Here is a 21,246-nt window from a genome sequence, read left to right on the forward strand (position 1 = left end):
TTGATTGATGGGCGCGCATCACCATATCCTCAGTTTGTTGTTTCACGTCTGCCATTTTCAGCCTGTGAGTCAAAGCGATGTCACTAAAGGAACACCCTTGCTCTGTTTTTAGATACAAGGCTCATTGGGCTCAACACAAGATCAACATTCACCACATGATCGCTCTAATCGGATTTATTGTTTGTAAATTTAGGAAGGTTTGCAAACATGTGTACTTTTCATTGCGTCTACCTTAAACTTCAGCCGTTTGCATTTCTCACGGTCACAGAAGCTTCCTGTGATCTTAACTAGGTGCAGCTGGAAAGTGCGAGCGCATTGCCTCACGTGCGCATCTCTCCATTGGAAATAAAATAACGAACTTGATTGCAGGTCGAACACCAGAAGCGCCGCTCTGCATGGCGAGATGCTCAGCGTCGCGCCACGCAGCACCATGCATTTTAGAATTCTAAACATAGGTTTCTATTAGGGTACACATAACGGTGCTTCAAGTCGGCGGCTGTCCTCAGCGCCCAGTCACAGGACACTTTATGTTTCTGCTGCGCCACAGAGCACCATCTGAATATTTTCATTTTAAATAACATCTGAATGTGCGTATCTGGTGTGCCTTGTCGCGGCTCCGAGCGGCGCATCTGGTGCCTCAGTCAAAGTTTAAAAATTTTGTGTGAGTGGTTATTCGTCTCGGTGTACAAGCTCTGCATTTTAAACTAGCACACAGTTGGCTGTAAAACTATACAAAGACACAAATGATTTTGTAATCGCTGCTTGGTCTGTGTCCGAGTCGTACATGTACGGCTGAATGCTGGTCCTCTCACTCATATTGCTTCTCTCTGTCTGCCTGTCTGTTGCCAAACACAGAGCGGGGGAGCTCTTGGCTCCGCCCACTTGTTACATTGGGCAGGAAGTCGAAACTTTCACAATTTTTATGTGAAGCAACACACCCCTAAACCAGCGAGCAGTGTACAGGGCACGCCCCCAATATAACACTTTTTGAACTGAACCTGAACTGGCACACTCAGAAGAACCATAATATTAATATTAAAACATAAAAAAGGGGTAAACTATGTGCCCTTTAATACCAAACTGCGGTAGTCCTTGAAACCAGTTATTGTCCCATGCCTAACTAAGATGTTAAAGGAATAGTTTACCCAGAGCTGAAATTGTGTCATTTATTACTCAACGTTCATTTGCCACAAACCTGTTTGGGTTTCTTTTTTTTTTTGTTAGAAGTTATTTTGAATTATTTTATGCTGGAAACTTGTAACCACTGCCATCCATAGTATTTGTTTTTCTTAAAGTGGAAGTCAATTGTTACATGGTTCACATTTAATTTTTTGTGTTCAACAGAAAATGGGAACTCAATAAGGTATACAACCACTTGAGGGAGTAAATGGTGAGTAAATCTTCATTTTTTGGGTGAACAATCCCTTTATTATGGCCATCATTTGAAAAGACAACACACACAACAAACTGGTCACACTTTATTGTGATGGATCGTTTGTTGAACTAAGTTACAATGTGTCTACATGCCAACTAATTCTCATTATTATAAGTAGACTGTTAGGTTAGGGTTAGTGTAAGTTGACATGTACTTGCAAAGTTTCTTATAGTCAGTTAAATGTCTGTTGAAGGAGCAGTATCAACAGATATTAAGCAGACAGTCTACTAATACTCAAATGCACCATCAAAATAACGTGTTACCAACAAACCTTCTGTTTCAAACCAGCTCATTTGTCATGTTTTTGATATCAGCATTGATCTGACTTACAAATTAAACTTTATAGCCCTGTGGTTAAGATCTGTAAAATCTAGACAACTCTGGTTGTCTGTGCATGAATGTGTGTGTTTCTGAGTGTGTGGCTGAGCAGAAGCACCTTTATGCCAGACCAAGAGATTTTCCGACCACAGCTGAGCTTACGAGAAGCTTTTTGAACCCAATAAACAGTGAGCAAACATGGCAGTCTGAGTAATAAGCATGGGATCTCTGAGCCAGAATGGTCAGGACTGCATGTGACGAATCATCCAGGGGAAACACTTAAAGGAACCCTCAAGAGTTCTGGACAGTGGAGCTGGACTCATATTGTAGATTTCACTATGTTTGTGTCTGTTGCGGTTCAGAAGCGAGGGCCAGTTGTTCTGCTCTCTGTGATGGGAACTATGCTTTAGACTCTGCCAAATAGACAGTTTCTCTTCCTGCAAACACTCCATTAGTAACAGAAGCAGTATTTGGCAGCAGTTTGACAGAGATAGTAATGGAGCATGTTTGAAAGTGATGCTTCTTTTAATCTGAGACTGCTCGATTGATGTGATAGGGACTTCTTTAAGATGTGGTTTTACTTTGGGAGACTCTGTATAAAGATACAAAGTGTTCCTCAAAGTGTGCCGAACATGTTGCAGCTGATGAGGAAGATAGCAGACACTCTTTAACATTCAGGCTGTGCCACAGATTAGGTTTTGTTCTGCATTTAAGTGCAGGTCTGAATTGCTTTGGCAAATGTTACATCTGTGGATGACAAAACCACTCTGATGTTACACTGCTATATTTCTGTAAATAGCCAGAATACAATGTTTTGATTCAAAATTAGCCTCCTTCACTAATAATTTCGTAAGTTTTTTACATTTATACACACATTTTAACTTCACACGAAATCTTACTAATTCACAAAACGTGTATACGTACATGAGTTTGTTTTTAAACGTGTTCTTCTGTTAGTAAATATGAATGGTTCTCAGGAAGCATCCTTGTGCACTCAATTAGCAATTTGCATAAAACACGCCTGTGCCAGCACGATATGAGGTTTTCTGTAAAGCGGCACTTGTCCAGAGAAAATTATAGGAAGTCAAATGATGAATTAAGAAGAGACAATGGTGTCACTGAAACAAGGAAAACGGCTTAAACGGTAATAAAGTTTTTGATGTTGGAAAGAAAACGCTTTCAGTTCTGAAAATGCGAGGTAAAACGCACTGCATTTTTGTTGATTTAAAAAAAAGACTCTTCAAAATGCTAGCCAACCACTGTATCAACTCTCATTAAACATATCTGTACACTTTCTAAAGACACAGTCACAGTTGCCATGGCTCCAAACACAACACAACACAACACTGATTTATACATATATTTTTATATATAAATATATATATATATATATATATATATATATATATATATATATATATATATATATATATATATATATATATATATATATATATATATATATATATATATATATATATATAATTCAGAATTATTAGCCCTCCTTAATTATAACCCCCAGTATGTTTTTCATATGTTTGTGTATTTGTGTATCTTTGTGTATCTGTTTTTCTTTTTCGGCTCATTTCTAAACATAATAGATTTATTAACTGATTTCTTTTATCTTTGCCATGATGACGGTACGTCATATTTGACTAAATATTTCAAGATAATGGTATTCAGCTTAAAGTTTAACTTAAAGGCTTAACTACAGTAATTAGGTTAATTAGACAGGTTAGGGTAATTAGGAAAATCATTGATATAACGATGGTTGTTTATTCATTCATTCATTCATTCATTTTTTTTTCGGCTTGGTCCCTTTATTAATCAAGGTCGCCACAGCGGAACAGACCGGCAATTTATCCAGCATATGTTTTATGCAGCAGATACCCTTCCAGCTGCAACCTATCACTGGGATACACCCTTACACTCTCACACATACATTACGGACAATTTAGCTCACCCAATTTACCTATAGCGCACGTCTTTGGACAGTGGGGGAAACCGGAGCACCGGGAGGAAACCCATGTTGAACACTCACTGCGCTACCGTGTCACCATGGTTTGTTTAGACGATCAAAAAACAAATTGCTTAAGAGAGCTAATAATAATGACCTTAAATGTTTTTAACTGCTTTTATTCCAGCTGAAATAAAACAAAACAAGACTTTCTCCAGAAGAAAACATAATGAAAGTACTGTGAGAAATTCCTTGCTCTGTTAAACATAATTTATGAAATATTTGAAAAAGAAAACAAAATTACTGAAGGGCTAATAATTAAAATTTATAATTTTTAAATTTAATTTAATTTATAATAATTAAAAAAAAATGTTAATGTCTAGTAGTTACATTCACACTCTAAATAAAATAGAGGATTATATTTAGAGCTCTTTGTACATGTTTATAAGGCATAAGTAATTATTGCATATGTGTGGTATCAGTTTTAGATTTTTTTCATAGATTTAGAATAACTTTTGTACGAGGGTTTTGATGAATCATGATTTATTCATGAAGTGTTGGGGCTAACGCATTACAAGTAATGCAAGTTACGTAATAATATTGCTTTTCTTTGTAACAAGTAAAGTAATGCATTTTAAAAATGAAGTAACTTCTTTTAAAAATGTAATGCAAGTTACTTTTTAGTTTAAATAATTAACTTTTTACAAAATAAATTGCTGAAGGAAAATGAACATAGTCACATTGAATCATGCACTCAATGAGAGAGTTTGCTCCCCGCGGGAACAGACAGAAACGAAGATGGCAGGCCACAACCAAGTAAGAAATAGTAACACAAAAGTAACGTAACGCATTACTTACCATAAAAAGTAACTTAGTAATGCAACTAGTTACTTTTTTTGGGAGAAACTCAATATTGTATTGCATTACTTTCAAAAGTAACTTTCCTCAATACTGTTCGTGAAAACGTCCATGTGCACATTTCACGCATAAATTTGTGCATATGCATGATTAGTGAATGAGACCCAGTGATTTTTCTTTTATACCAAAAATCATTACAATATTAAGTAAAGATCATGTTCCATGAAGACATTTTGTAAATTTCACACTCCAAATATATCAAAATTAAATATTTGATTAGTAAAGCACATTGCTAAGAACTTCATTTAAACATCTTTGAAGGTGTTTTTGAAGATGTTTTTCTGTAGTGTGGAACTGCTGCTAGTAGCACCAGAGTAATGAGTAAATCCAGTGAACATTAAGTAGATCATTTTAAAGATTATTTGGTTTAAATTGGTGAAGAAATAGCGGTACATTCTAAGCTATCTAAATGAAAAATATTTATATCAACATATTAAGAGGTATTGTTCTGCTTAATATCCTGAGCGCTGACAAAATCAAAATGCTAAATCTTTAGACAACATACTAATTTAGGCATTTTCTGCTTTTTTGCATTCCCAGGTGTGAGTCAAAGTGACTCAGGACTTCCTCTCAATTGCTATGACTGTTCACATGGAATAAAGTAGGTAATATTAGAGGAGAACAGCATGTATGAAACTAATTTCGGAAACACATCTAGGTAGCACAGCGATGAATTACTACTCAGGGCTCCAAAAACACATTTATTCAGTCATCGATTAATTAATGAATTAGTTCTGTTTTAATAAATAGTAAAACACCAGAAAGCGTTATTTGTGAAAGCTCAAATGAAGAGGCAGTGTTTTCAGAAGAGGAAGTCCACATTTAGCCATTTAAGTCACCGCATCAACTCTGTGCCCAGACATGTTTTATTTTATCTTTCTTTTGGCTTGTGCAATGCTAATATTTTGAATGCCTTCATCCATTCATGTTCAAATGCTCATATAGCCACAAAAACATTACATGTAATTTAAAAAAAGTGGTTGGTATTATGTTGGAGCTGGTTAATGACCTACCAAAAACTCCCCGGCAAAGCCGTTCTCTGCCTTTTCATCTTCTGCTTCCTTGATGGCGATTAGATCCAGTTGGTTCCTCAGAATGTGTGTTTGGGCTTCCATGGCATGATGTGTGAGACAGCAGCTTCCTCCGTCATATCAGAGAAACGGGAGATCGGTGGATTTCAGAAAGGAGCCCATCTTTCACTTTCTCTCTGTGTGCGTCTGTCTTTGGGCTGTAGTTGAGTTGAGGAACTGATGTGTCGTTACGGAAGCAGTGGTAGCAGCAGTTTACAAGTTCTGTGGTCAACGCTTAAATTCGCTGTGACCTTCTCTGCTCTTCATCTCTCACTTCGGCTTCTCTCGTGTGTTTACTGTTGCTTGCCTGGTAGAGTTGATCCTACATCCGTGGCCTTGCCTGTCTTTCTCTCTCTGTCTGATTCTTTCTGTCCAACTCTTTGTATCACAAGGTCTAAAGCGCTTGTACCCCCACACAGGAAGCTTTTGTGGGTGGGTGTAAAAATCGTGAGAGAGGCAAAGTCATTGCTGAAAGCGGCCAAGCCTGTTTGATGACATTCAAAAGAGGTGAGGAAGAGCTAGTATTTAGAGAATGTATTAATGAATCCACACCAGAGAAAGATACTTGTGTGACTCTTGGAATAAATGCATGTCAGACAGCAGTTTGAATTCATTCGATTTTCTACGGCTTTTATAATTTATGTACAAGCAGTGTTTAATTTTTAGTTTTTCTCAGCACATAAAGTCTTTCTAGATATCAAATAGTATGGTTTGAGTCCCAAGCAGAACATGAACTGGACATTTTTGTATTTAAATAAAATACTTCTTTATTTCTGTAGCGCTTTTACAATGTTGATTGTGTCAAAGCAGCTTAACACAAAAGTTCTAGTAAATTGATACTGTGTCAGTCCAGTTTTCAGAGTTGAAGTTCCGTATAGTTCAGTTCAAACTAAACGGAAAGTCCAAACACTGAAGAGCAAATCCATCGACGCCCAAGTCCCAAACCAAGCAAGCCAGTGGTGAGGAACAAAACTTCACCAAGTGACGAAAGTGAAGGAAAAAAACCTTGAGAGATACCAGGCTCAGTTGAGCAAGATGATTTCTCGTCTGGCCAAACTTCTTGTGCAGAGCTGCAGTCTAGGCGCCGGAGGCTGGAGAACACTGGACTGGAAGCTGCAGGTGTGAGTAGGTCACCGACGGGTGGTACTGTAAATTTGTTTGTTGTTGTTGCTGTGTGTGTGAAAGTGTGTGTGCACTCTAAGTTACTTTGGTTAAGAGCGTCTGCCAAATACAGATGTATTCATTTACTGCTAGACGGCTGCGCTGACATTGGACCTGAAAAAAACAATGTAGCGACACCAGTAGATGACATGCTCCCCAAACCATCACTGACTGTGGAAACGTTACTGGATTTTAAGCAACTTAGATTTTGTGCCTCACCTCTCTCCAGACTCTGGGACCTTGATTTCCAAATAAAATACAAAATTTAATTTAAAAAGAGAACTTTGTATACATAAAAGAGAATTTTTGACCTCTGATGTCTCGTTTTTCCCACTGCTGACCAGCTTTATGGAGATGCTGATTTGATTGTCTTGCAGGACTTGAATCTTGCCCACACTGCCAAATCTAGTTTTGGAACAACGGTATTTAGTTGCAATGCTTAATTAGCCAGCAAACATGCCCAACAAAAAAACTTTCTGTGGGGTATTGTGAAGAGGAAAATGTGAGACACCAGACACAACAACGCAGAAGAGCTGAAGGCCGCTATCAGACCACAGATTGATTGTCTCCATGCCATGTCATTTTTGCAGAGGGAACTCCCACCAAATATTGAGGGCTGTACATGTTCATACTTTGCAGTTGTTCAACACTTCTGTTAAAATCTTTTTTAATTGGTCTTAACTTAAAATAAAAAAAATTCTGAGATACTGAATTTTGGATGTTCATTAGCTGCAACCCATAATCATCGCAATTAAAAGAAATAAACACTTGAAATATATTAGTCTGACTGTAATGAATCTATTTAATATAGTAGTTTCACATTTTGAATAGAATTTTTGAAGTCAGCTTTTTGTTACCAATTTATTGAGACGCATCTGTATATCTGTTATGCTGAATTACACAGAAATGTATGTCACTCATATTATGACATTTTGTTTTCACGTTATTTGAAACATTAAAGTAGACACTTGGTTTTTATTATCTTTTTTATGGATATAAAATCACTTTTGTAAAAAAAATAATCGTATTTTATACATTTGTACGAAAATTATATGCCTTACCAATAAGGGAGGAAATGAACTGTATGAGATAAAATCTCCTAAACATGTTTAAATGTGTATGTGGGTGTATCTAAATAATATAAAAGCCTATTTTTTTATTCATTTTTGCCAATAACCAATATCTTTTTTGTTTGTTTTTGTGCAGTTTGATTATTGCAATATGTTATAATGTTGAAGTCAGAATTATTAGCCATCATGTGATTCTTTTTTTAAATATTTCTCAGCTTTAACAGAACAAGAAATTTTACAGTATCTCCTGTTAAATTTTTCCCAATTTCTGTTTAACAGAGAGAAGATTTTTTTTTAACAGATTCAAACGTAATAGTTTTAATAACTCATTTCTAATAACTGATTTATTTTATCTTTGCCATGATGACAGTAAATAATATTTTATTTGGTATTTTCAATACACTTCTATACAGCTTAAAGTGACATTTAAAGGCTTAACTAGGTTAATTATGTTAACTAGGCAGGATAGGGTAATCAGGCAAGTCTTTGTATAACGATGGTTTGTTCTGTAGACTATCGGGAAAAATAGAGCTTAAAGGGGTTAATAATTTTGACCTTAAAATGGATTTAAAAAAAATCTATAACTGCTTTTAATCTAGCCAAAATAAAACAAATAAGACTTTCTCCATAAAAAAATATTGAGAAGATTTCGCTAATATAACTACGATTTAAATTTCACTTATTTTTTTAAGCAAACCAGTGCAATTATTAAGCTTAATTTGAGAAACCAATAAAGCTATTAATATTAAGAAAAGATGGCTTCACTTTTATTTTAAGAAAATTCACTCAATTATGTGGATTTGATTGAGATGTTTGCATTTGAATCTCAACAACGGCAGTGTTCAGACGACATTTTGAAGGAGCAGATCAACAGCGAGCATGTTAAGAGGTAAGCATTAACAGTTTATCATTTTATTGTCTTAAATAGCCTTAGCTCTTTCAGGAAAGAGACATGCCGTTCAAGCTTGTTCAGGAGCTTCGTTTTTGCCATATGATGTACATATAGGGATACACAGGTATTTTTAACCACCCATTCCTATTTGAAATTGATTTGCTTCAATGTTCATTCTGAATTATATAATAAAATTGAACAAATTATTTGCATTGTAATATTTAACAGCAATAATCAGGCAACAGTTAAGCAGGGAGGAGGAATAACAGTGAGTTTGTTAAGTGGTAAGTCTAAGCTAAGTTAGCTAGCTATTCAATGGGGTTTATGCACAGCTAGTGCTTTTCCATTTCATAAGGTTCCTTTTACAGCATTGATGATGTAATGTAATGAACTGTGTGTATATATAGTACTGTACATAAATACTAATATTTGATTGCTTCATTTTTCAGATCAATGAAGAAAACGTTTGCAGTATTTTCCCACTAAAGAGAAGCAGTTTATTGAGGCAGATTTTGATAAAGAGAATGGGAGCCATACATCAGGTATTTTTAATAATGTTATTTATGTATTATTATTATTATTATTATTAGGCAATATTACTAATTTCTACACTTTTTTTTGCATCAGACCTCACATTATATCATGGATGAAATGAGAGATGTCGTCCTCTGTTGCTGGTCTATCTGTATGAATAAGAGGAAGAGCTCATCCAGGAGTGCAATGAAAGTGTCTCAAATCGTTTCAGATATTTATGGTCTTCAGAAAACTGCATTTTATAATTTTGCATGCTTACAAAATATAATATAGCTCAAGCACTACATTGTTGAATGCACTATTCCTTGTATAAACATGGTTTGTTTTTAAAAATTTCTGTACACTAGTATACATTTTAAACACCCTGTCCATTATAAGTCAAAATACTTGTGTACTTGTGTCAGTCATACGGCTACTCAAACACTTTGAAGAATTACTGTTCACAGAGATACAAAGTAATGGTTTATTTCCTTAATATATTTCCTTAATGTGTTTTAGTAAACCTTAAACATTTGAAATGTAAAGCTACATAATTTCAATATAATAAACATAATGTTTATTTTACAGTGTGGAAATGCACAGAGAATTGCTGTCTGTCAGATGGATGACCAACCATGAGGACTTCTGCATTGTCTTGGAGGATAAGTGAGTCATGGCTAGCTTGGAAAATCTAGAATTGCTGAAATGGATTTATACAAATATTCCCTAAATTAAAATCACTTACAAAGAAACGTATATTAAGTTTCTGACACAAATTCACAGCTACAACTATTTGGGGAAATTTCACTGCATTGACTGATTGATTGTGTTGCTAATATTTTGAGATACAGCTTTTATACTGGTTTTATATGTTATGCAATACACAAATTCTGTCAAATATTGTCTAAAATGTGACTATTCCTACAAAAGAAAGTTGACAGAACATTTTTGTCCATGACATGGATAAAGGAATTTTTATCAGAGATTAACATTGCTGTAAATTTTATATAGATTTGTTTAACAAGTTGTATGTACCATTTTGTTATCAGTGTAACATTTAATAAAATGATATTTGGCCAAAATGTATTGTGTATGGATTTCATTATACATTATATATTTTACATTTTATGAATGAGTAATTTTCATTAAATAATTTGAGTAAATGGTGATTTATTTGCATAAATTATAAAAGCACATTCCACTAATAATATTAAAATCATCCTCTATCACTCAAAAAAACTAGTAATTTTCACATGATTTATTTAAGTGGTTTTTGTTAAAAAATAAATATGAGTAAATGGTGGTGGATTTGCTTAAATTATAAAAGCACATCCCACTGATAATATTAAAATCTTCATCTATCACTCAAAAAATTTAGTAATTTTCACATGGTTCATTCAAATGGTTTTTGCTAAAAAAAAGTCTTGATATTTACTTAAAAATAATACGTGCAATAATGTTACCACTATTTTTTTTAGTAAATAGCACATAAGATTTTTTACAGTGTGTGTGTGTGTATATATATATATATATATATATATATATATATATATATATATATATATATATATGTATATGTATATGTATATGTATATATATAATTTTTTTTACATTTGAGAACTTACTTTGAATGTAATCCTTCCATCTTGTGGCTGTTCTGATGAAGTGCAGATTTTGACCTTTTCCTGTGTTAAAAAAAAAAGCTCTATTACAGTTACAGCACTTTTTATAAACTCATACCTGTCCCAATGTCCCAGAAAGTTAGAAAATTAGATTCAATATTTTAATTGTCATTTTTTCAAAGTTTTGCATGAAAGGAGTAGTTTTTAGTGTGTAACATTTCAGCAAAGATGTAGTTTGTGGTGTTTTGATTTTAAATGCCAGGAAAATGAAAGAGCACACAATGCCAAACCACAGTTTGTCCATCGCTGTTTTACATCCTGTTTCACATAAAAATAGCGTGCAACAAGGTGCATCAAAGCATTTCTCATCAAGCACATCATTATTACAAGTATGAGGGGGCTGTATATACTGCTTTTAGCACAGAGTAAGTCTCTTTGTTTTGATACATTTTTGTGTTGTTTTTTTTTTGTGTGTGTTTATCTAATTTGTATTTGTTTAGTAATTTTCATTTGTTAATGAAAATATCAAATCTTATAGCTATTTTTAGCCAATAAATCAACATTACTTCTGGTTTGTGTATTTAATTCAATGCTAATGCATGTTCAACCTGATCTAGCATTGCCTGAATTAACTCCTTATGTTCTCTTGTGAATCGGATTCTTGTTCATTTTGATTTATGGATTAAATTTAATTTATTAAATTAAAAATAAAATTTTAACTACAAATATCATGTCTGAGTAGACACTATCGATCTTTAATACAAATTTAATACAAATTTCCACATTTACTTCTGTATGCACATTGGATAAATAAAATGACCGAGAAGCACACACAAACAATCTGTTATTGATTTTAGATTTGAAGCTTTTTTCCATATAAAATGCTTCAAATAAGATTCATTTTAAAAGTAGGTAGCAGATAAATGTGAGAATCATTAATGTCACAAACAGTCTTACAAACTATACTGTGACAAACCAATACTGTAGTTATAGTTGGACAAAATTATCCTTTGAATTGTTTTTTATTTCTTTTTCAAATAGTTCCTATATAAAACACATTTTAAAACATAATAATATCAATAACTAATTTCTTTTGTCTTTGCCATTATATTCAATTCAATTCAATTCACCTTTATTTGTATAGCGTTTATACAATGTAGATTGTGTCAAAGCAGCTTCATATAAAAGGTCATAGTAAATAGGAACAGTGTAGTTCAGTTTTTAGTGTTTAAGTTCAGTTCAGTTTAGCTCAGTTCAGTGTGGTTTAATAATCACTATTGAGAGTCCAAATACTGAAGAGCAAATCCAACGATGCGCAGCTCTATAGATCCCAAACCATGCAAGCCAGTGGTGACAGCGGAGAGGGAAAAAAACTTCACTAAATGGCGAAAGTGAAGAAAAAAACCTTGAGAGAAACCAGGCTCAGTTGGGCACGACCATTTTGATCATCTTAAGTGGGCTAATATATTATATCAGCTAAAGTAAAGGAGATAAGACCTTCTCCAGAAACAAATTATAATAGGAAATACTGTAAAAAGTGAAGTTTCATAAACTAATTTCGAGAGGAGCACGTGATATGATTGAGCACGTCTGGCCACTCATCTGTAATCAGTAATAATCCAATCAGAGTGATCCTAGTCTACTATAAATGGATCATTTTTTCCCTACTGTTTCTATCTTCGTTTGGAAGAATCCCCCTTCCACCCCATCTCCTCCTTTTCCTCCCTTTTCTAAAGGGGGAGCTCTCGAGACCTACCTGATCTCGGATCTCCTGATATGCTTATCGACCGGGCGGGAGCCCTGGGCTCAAATATCTCCGAGCTCAGGGTTCTCTCCCGGCACAGCATGCCGAACCTGCTTTATGCGCCAAGCATATCTAAGTGGGAACTCTTGAAAATGTCTTTTCTCTGTTAAACAAAACTTGGGAAATATTTGAAAAAGAATTATAGTTGCAGAGAAATGTTAGAAATTTTGTCTTCCAACTATATAAGCTCTACAAATTGGACAGTAGTGATGAAAATAGTGAGTGTAACGTTACTGATTTTTAAAAACTTTTTTTAAATGTAGGCTGGGGACTTTTGAGAGGCTTTTTTTTGTCAAGTACTGACACTTGTATACTTAACACATGATATGCATAAGCAGGAAATCATATTTTTGTAGTTTACACAGAAATAACACATTTATTTTTCATTTATTCAAGTGTGGATTTTGAAATTTGAAGCCCCAGTTGTCATGTTGCCATTTAGAAAATAGATAGAATTTTCATTTAAATGTGATTTTAGATGTGCTGAAACTGACACAATATGTTCTGATGATCAGCATTATTTACGCACTGTCAACTCTACTCTTTTCCTCTAGTAAGCGTGCAGCTTCAGTGTGATAAAACAAACATTCAAGCCACAGTTGGAAGCACAGTCATGATTATCTGCACCTACAGAACAAGCCAGTACCGATTTAGCAAGAAATACTGGTGTGCTGGAGACTCCAGATCGTCGTGTGAGGTTCGGATGGACACCGATGGATTCAGTGATGCTGCATACAGAACACGGGCTCAAATCATTGACAGAGTCTCTAAAGGCTTGATTGTTTCTATAAGAGATCTAAAGTTAGAGGACACTGGAATATATTGGGTCGCAATTGACAAAATTTATGCTGATTTAATGACAAGGATCCAAGTCACAGTAACTAAAGGTAAGACTTTAATAGTTTAATAATACCTTATACTATCTTAAGATAATAAGATATTTTATGCACTATACTATTTTACGATAATACCCATCTTAAAATTTAAATTTTTAAAGGGGTCCTATTATGCTCTTTCACTGTTTGAATGTGTAGTGTGTATGTTGTGTATATGTGTACTTGGCAAAACAAGTTACAAAAAATCTAAAAGTCTACTCCAAAGGCAGATACTTTATTTAAAAAAGGTTTAAAAAACTACAACAAATGGCTTGTTTGGACTACAAGCTTTGTTTTCTCGGCTTGATGCCATTTATTGACCCAAATCCCAAATTGGAATGGTTGTAGGTTGGGAAGGGGCAAAACAACAATAATGTTGCCACTCTGACATGTCTGCTATATCCACTGTTATCCAAGGCTACATGCAAAGGTTCTGTGTGATCCATATTTTCGCCTCATTGTTTTGGGAACGATTTCATATTCAGATTCATTCATTTTTCTTTACCCTTCCAGCTGCAACCCTTCACTGGGAAACATCCATACACACTCATTCACACACATACACTACGGACAATTTAGCTTACCCAATTCACCTGTACCGCATGTCTTTGGGGGAAACAGGAGCACCCAGAGGAAACGCAGGGAGAACATGCAAACTCCACACATAAATGCCAACTGACCCAGCCGAGGCTCTAACCAGCAACCTTCATGCTGTGAGGTGGTAGCATTACCTACTACACCACCGCGTCGCCCTATTCCGATTCTAATATACTAATATATGTACAAGAGTATGCATTTTATTGCTTAAACATCTTGATAAGGGTCATTTTAGTTGAGCTGTGATGGCTGGTGGATGCATGTCAGTCTCCACCGCATTGGAGAGATTAGAGCTGCTGGATTTACAACACATAAACTCATCGACATATCTCAAAAGACATTAAAGTAAGGGCCTGTAAATGTTGTAGTTTCAGTGTGTATCTGTTGTGAATAACATACATGTTTAGATTGTGTAAAATTATTATTGTTTTCCGTCTCTATAGACATCAGTGTGTATTTTACAAACCATAAATATTTAAATAAGCAAGCATACGTATTCAAATGTCTGCAAACATTGAGTTTTATTGAAAAAGCTGCACTCAAAAAAAAATAACACTTCGGTTGAACATTATTCGATCTTTGACAGTGGTTCCATGTGATTGCATGACATTATCTAACAACACTGGATGATGTTAAACTAGCTGAAAATATTTGTTCATTTAACATGAAAAGATGTCATTGACTAACCATGATTTAAATATTTTTATTGTTGTTGTTAAACACAAATATTTTTGCTGGTTTAAGATCTTTCAGAGCTGTGAAGATAAAGTGGTGTAATCGTGTGGAACCTCTGTCCACGATTAAATCACGTTTCACCAAAGTGTTATTTTTTTGAATGTAGGATGCTTGACGTACATGTAATTCATTGTTGATGAGCTATACATTTCCAACTCAGCCATGCCATGTGCTTATGCTAGTTCTGAGAACAGTAAACATTTAAAGCTAATTTTTTTGGTGTGTTTAATTAGCTTTAAACAAGATGAAATAGCACTTTGTTTTAAACAATTAAACACAAGCAAAAATTGCTTAAATGCTTACTTATCTCAAAACTAGCATGAGCACAGTTCTGGCTCTTTGAGTAAAGCATCAAATAATAATGTTGTCAAGAAAGCTGCCAACACACGCTACTCTTTTGCAAGGCGGTAACTCAAAAATATATATTTTTTTTAATTCTTCCTAATCTTCAGACTGATGAACTATCTCTTTTTTTACTTATAACTTTTATTGTCAACATTTACTCCACTCAGCGCAACCCTATGCGCACCCATCTGGGAACTACACATCCACCAGCCAGGTAGTTACACCAATACCATTCGTTCATGTTGTCTAGGTTTGTTTGCAAAGATTAGAAGTAAATGAAAACTAATATTTGGGTTGCACCTGGAAGGGCATCCGATATACGTTAAACATATGGTGGATAAGTTGGCGGTTTATTCTGCTGTGGCGACCCCTGATAAATGAAAGGACTAAGCCAAAGGAAAGTGAATGAAATTATTATTAAAGAAAAAAATATTTATTATATTTACACCAAAGGGTTTTTTATTTTTCATTGGATATAATGAATATCAGCCCGATTTCCCCATGTACTTCTATAATAATGGTCAAAATAATCCCAAATTATTGAAATAAAGCTTGAATATTATTTGCATTTCTATTAATTTATTTTTAGTTACAATTTATATTCAGTCATAACAGTCTGACTACGCTACTTGATTGAAACATACTATTTAACCGAAAACTTCAAGTTAAGCCAAAGTGACAATTTCAAGTCAGTTTATTTTAATGCAGTCATGTTAAAATGAGAAATAGCCACAATGATTCATTGGTCCAACACGAAATGAGAACTGAAAAATATTATTTGAGTGTGGTACTACTGTGCCATCCTCTGTAGAACAGCCTAAACCTGCTGCTTGGGCAAGGGGTATGGCAGAACTTACCACTGTGAGATGTTGGCCAATCACAATGCACTGAGTGAGCCAATCACAACACATTTTATGTGAAAGGTATCGTAATAATGTAAATTATGTGAAAAAACTTGAACCATTTTCATTCTGTGTTAGAACCACCAAGCATTAAAACATGTTCTAGTACCCCCCACATATAAAGGAGCCGATCCCACCGAATGTGCTTTTACGTTCCAAAAATGTTAGGCGCACCACACTGCCTTTTTTGTTGACAAGAGTTATTAGAGCATAATAGGGCCCCTTTATAACTGAAAATTGATTTTAGCACAAATAAATGGCTTGTACTTTCAGAGGCTGTGGATAAACCAAATGTTTGGCCTCTCAGTTCACTGGAGAGGACGTGCTGGGGAGAACCGGTTGTGTTTCGCTGTGGGAGTGCGAGAGGAACCAATGCACAGTACACTTGGTACAGAGTTGGCCACCCAAATAACATTGTCCTGCACCACTCGTCTGATCTCTGTCTCCAGTGTTCAAACATCATTGAAGACAGCCAGCTTTTCTGCTCAGCCTATAATGATGTCAGCAGCCAGAGCAGCGATTTTGTTACTCTGCAACTACTTCAGCCGGGAGACCAGAACTGCGTTTATCTCATCTCATCAAAGGGTGAGTTTAGTCTGTACATTGGTTGTGTATTTTAAGTGTTTTATTACATTTCTGGAAATCTTTTTTTTTGATTAGTCAAATAGAGCATGTTTAAGGGCTGTTCACACATTTCGGAAAAATAATATAGGATGTGGCATGTAATGTAATTTGATCAGTAAACCATTTACTGTTTCACTAATGTTCACATAGCCAATTTGTTTTATGTTTAGTCCACCTAAGTTTGTAAACCATTAAGTTAACTTAAGCGTTTTGTGTTGGTTCAACTACCTAGGGGATTTGTAGTTACTAGCATACTTTGCGTGGGATTGAATTAAGTGAGGGAAATGTTGACAATAAAAGTAATCTTAGGTGTTTAAAGTTAAAAGAAAGACTTGTTAGAGTTTAATCTTCACTTTAGTTTAGAAATTAAGAAGAGTTTCATGTAATGCTTTGAGTTTTGTTGTGTTGGCAGCTTAATTAGCAAAAGGCAGTTTGTTGCTTTGCTCAGCGAACATTAACTGTCCTAAAATTAGTTCTGAGATCAGTCTCAATCAACTGTATATGTAACTCGTGAAATATGCTTAAAAATGAGTCTTTTAGTTCATTTAGGATAACTTAAAAAAAAAAACTTAAAGACTTTGAAATGTACAACACAGACATACATGATATTACCAGACCTTTGAGTTTAAGTTAAATAAAAATACAAATGTATTTAAACTTCTATTTGATAAAATCACGTTGGACCAACTTAATTGCATTGAATCATGTAAGAAGGTTTTTAAGTTGGTGTTAAACAAATTTATTGGATGGAAATCCTGCCCTCAATTAAAATGAGTTCATTCAATGTGTTATTTTATTTGTCCACAGAAGCTTGTTAAATAAGGTGCTGATAATGATCATGACACCACACCACACCACACCTTGTTTTTATGGAATTTAATAACTAACTTATTAGAAAAGGTCACTTTTGAGAATAAATCAGCCTGATGTAGTGGTGCCCAAACTCCATCCTGGAGGGCCAGTCTCTTGCAGATTTTAGCTCTAACTTTGACTCAACATACCTTCATGGATGTTTCTAGACAGCCTGGTAAGAGCTTGATTAGCTAGGTGTGTCTGATGGGGTTGGAACTTCATTTTACAGGACAACGGCCGTCTAGGACCGAGTTTGGGCACCCCTGACCTAAAATAATGGAAGCTTACTTTTAGAAAATTGTTTTTGAATTTTAAATTATTTGATTTGTTGATTTTTTTTTTTTTTTTTTTTTTTTTTTTTTTTTTTTTTTGATTTTTCTTTTTAATGATAACGATTTAGTTTTTAAAAAAGTAAGCGAACAGCACAGTCTACATGACTGTAACAATTTTGGCACAAGATTGTTGAAATAACTTTTTTCCAAAAACAAAAAACTGCATGAAAAACATTGACAGCTTTTAGAATTCATCCTGCTTTAAAGAGCTCAACGGGGTTAATAATACAAAGATTTTTATGGTGTTATTCTAATTCCAACTAGCTCCATGCACTACTTACATGGTGAATAAATAGATTTACAAAATATTTTGCCACATCCAGCGTAGACAACTTGTAAAAAGGCTTAAAGGCATAGTTCACCCAACAATGAGTATTTCCTTCCAATTTACTCACACTTAAGGTTCCTAACTTTTATTAATTTCTTTCTTGTGTTGAACACAATACAATACATTCTGAAGGATGTTGGCTGAATGGCAAAATGGTAAAACACTAATAATGATGATCAACCTTTTTCTTTGCCAGCTTTCTCTAGCTATGAATGTATAAGAAGCACAACACCTCTTTCAACATCCATCCAAACTACGGAGTCACTATCAACATCCATTCATCCCAGAAAATTGGGAAGTACAGTGACAGTCTTTCAACTCACATGGAGTCAGAATAAGACAATGTAAGTTCATCAAAAAGAACAGAAAGCTATTGGTCAAAATAATTGCTACATGCATTACAGCTACATCCTCCAAAGTTGAGTTTCTTTATGGATTTTTTTTCTTTATATATTTGCTGAACACAAATGAAGATATTTTGAAAAATGTTGGAAACCTGTAACCAGTGAATTCCATAGTATTTATATGTCAAAGCAATGTTTGTGTTCAGCAGAAAAAGTACTCATACAGGTTTGGAACCACTTGAATGAATGAAACTGAACCTCACAGTTTATTTCAAAATTTCATTTCAAACCTGTATGAATGATTTACTTCAGTGGACATCAAAATTAGGGAACAACCAACAAGGTCACTGCTTAGTCTTATTTTAAATTAGGTTAAGCAGAAGTAATAGAGCAGTTTTAAGCATTTTTCATGAATTACACATGTTCTGAAGCACATGACAAAAAAACACTAAGAAAAAATGTCTACAGAAGGCTGTCCAAATGAAGGCCAGAGAATGAGCCTTTCATTCACAGCAGTTGTTTTTAGAATATTGCATCTTTAGAATGTCCCTAATTCAAGTCCTCCAAATAGGCTGATCGTTCATGAACGACAAATGTACAAGAAGACATGATAATGTTGAGAATTTCAATAGTCAATTGGATCAAGACTGCAGCTGGAATTGCTTGGCAGTTCAGTGCTAAACAAGAAAAGATCATGACATTTAAAAGAGTTTAAATGAAAAGAGCAGGATTTTGACCTCCAGAGTGATACAAATGTTTATCAGAAGCTCAGGTTTGTCAGGTCAGTGATATGCAGTTAATTTTCTGCATTCATCACCGTCACAATCAGTGGTTTGCAGAACAATGAGCCCCACCACACAGCATAATGGATTAAGCAGTTGCTTTTGGCAACATATGAAAATGATGAAATGACCAGCCCAGATTCCTGAGCTAAACCTAATTGAAAATCATTGGCGATCAAAGTTATAGCTTAGAAACCCAATACAGTCAGTGAACTGTAGAAGAGACATAAGTAAACAAGATCACAGCAAAGCAGGGTGAAAGACTGATGCCCAATAAGAGACTAGAGAAGTCCTGTGAGAGACTAGTGTCTGATCACGTGGCTGCGGATGTACTGCAGTTAATCAAAGCAGTGGCTGATTTTTGACTGCTGTAATCTTTAGAAGTTTTCATTCTAGTTTTCATGCTATGATCATTGCTGTTCTCTAATTTTGATTACTGTGTTTTCCACAAAACTAAGTTTTTTTTTATTGAAGTGGTTAATATGTGAAACACTGTTCGTTCTAGTAGGATATAGCCGCAACAAATATTTCTTTATTTTTTTTATTATATTATTAAAAATTAAATAAGAAGAGTATACAAATTGTTTTCTAATTTTGATTTCCACCCTCTATATAACAAAAGTACTGCTAATTGAATCTATGCATAATATTATCTAGCTAAACATTTAGCAAAAGTATTTCTAATAAAAATTTGCTTAGATTTATCTGTTTTTTAACTTATATCGAAACATTTTAATGCCGTTTCAATAAGCAAAATCTGAACAGTTGAGTTTGTAAGAACTAATGCTCTTGTTTTATAGGTGTTGGTCTGGTTTACCTCTATGGTATGAGTGTCTTCGCTGGGTCCTCTTCTCAGCTATGATTATCTTCTTCTCTATAGTGCACTCATGCTCAAAACCGTACAGGTTTTCAGCCCAAGACAAACATCCCAAATATGTCTGACTGACAACCACATTTACAGTCATTGCTAGCTATTATTTTTACTGTGTTAATGCACATATTTTGCATTCATTTTACTCCATGCTGACTTTTATGCAATGTTTGTATTATCAATTAGGTGTGCAATTTTGTAGATATTTCAGATTTAGTTGTGCTGTTATTTTTGTTTGTATCTGTTTTGTACTCACTTTGACTAACAATATCCCACAACATCCTCACATTAGTGATATTAATGCAAAAACAAATATCCCTGGCACTTAAACAGGCAATATCTGGTTGTTTTCACCAACACCCTCAGTAGCAAGAAAACACTTGTGAATTATACAAGACTGAAACTGAAAGTGATTCATAATACAGTATAATGTCTGCCTATCCTGAAAGGAAAATATTACACAATGAGCTATTGTTAAAGTTGTTTTTTGACCATGATGCATCACGCAATCTGTGACTTATAATACCTTGAGAGTTTTAAATAATTTTTGTTGGAAAAAATAAGGCAAGCAGTTTCAGTATTTTTCACCCTAAATAGCTGTTTCTAACAGTTAAATATTTCTGTTCTTTAAACACAGGGGTCACTAACCTTTTGTAGCAGTTTAACTTAATATGTTCAATTTCAAATATTCAATGTATTATTTCACCTGTAAAAATCAAACCCTTTGATTAATTGTGATAGTAACCACATACAGTATTTTTTAAGCTTAAAACTTGTTGGTTCTTACGACAACAACAAAAACATTACATTTATCTGGAGAATGTATTTGACCCTAACTCTTACATAAAGTTATTTGTTTATTCCATGAAAAATGTCCTTTGCACTTAAAATAATTATTT

At 34.4% G+C, this 21,246-nt stretch overlaps 2 protein-coding genes across 2 annotated transcripts in view; one reads left to right on the forward strand and one right to left on the reverse strand.

Moving 5' to 3' along the window:
- Nucleotides 1–6,128, reverse strand: part of ptpn22 (protein tyrosine phosphatase non-receptor type 22) — a 32,409-nt gene extending 26,281 nt beyond the window's left edge. The window contains exon 1 of the mRNA XM_056448762.1: nucleotides 5,642–6,128. Coding sequence (XP_056304737.1) covers nucleotides 5,642–5,743 — 102 coding nt within the window. The 5' untranslated portion in view covers nucleotides 5,744–6,128. The remainder of the gene's footprint in view (nucleotides 1–5,641) is intronic.
- A 5,174-nt stretch (nucleotides 6,129–11,302) lies between these two features.
- LOC130216870 (uncharacterized) lies at nucleotides 11,303–20,484 on the forward strand. The gene is made up of 5 exons (XM_056448765.1): nucleotides 11,303–11,381; nucleotides 13,315–13,647; nucleotides 16,488–16,799; nucleotides 18,547–18,694; nucleotides 20,277–20,484. Exons 1-5 carry the CDS (start codon nucleotides 11,348–11,350, stop codon nucleotides 20,416–20,418), a joined length of 969 nt encoding a protein of 322 aa, XP_056304740.1. The 5' UTR covers nucleotides 11,303–11,347; the 3' UTR covers nucleotides 20,419–20,484.
- The last annotated feature ends 762 nt before the right edge of the window (nucleotides 20,485–21,246 follow it).

This window comes from Danio aesculapii, chromosome 23, assembly GCF_903798145.1.
Source record: "Danio aesculapii chromosome 23, fDanAes4.1, whole genome shotgun sequence".
Classification (NCBI taxonomy): Eukaryota; Metazoa; Chordata; class Actinopteri; order Cypriniformes; family Danionidae; genus Danio; species Danio aesculapii.

Coding starts and splice junctions, on each gene's coding strand:
- LOC130216870 (XM_056448765.1), top strand. CDS start 11,348: ATGAGGGGGCTGTATATACTGCTTTTAGCACAGA. Junction 11,382..13,314: donor TATACTGCTTTTAGCACAGA/GTAAGTCTCTTT, acceptor CTTTTCCTCTAG/TAAGCGTGCAGCTTCAGTGT. Junction 16,800..18,546: donor TTATCTCATCTCATCAAAGG/GTGAGTTTAGTC, acceptor TTTCTTTGCCAG/CTTTCTCTAGCTATGAATGT.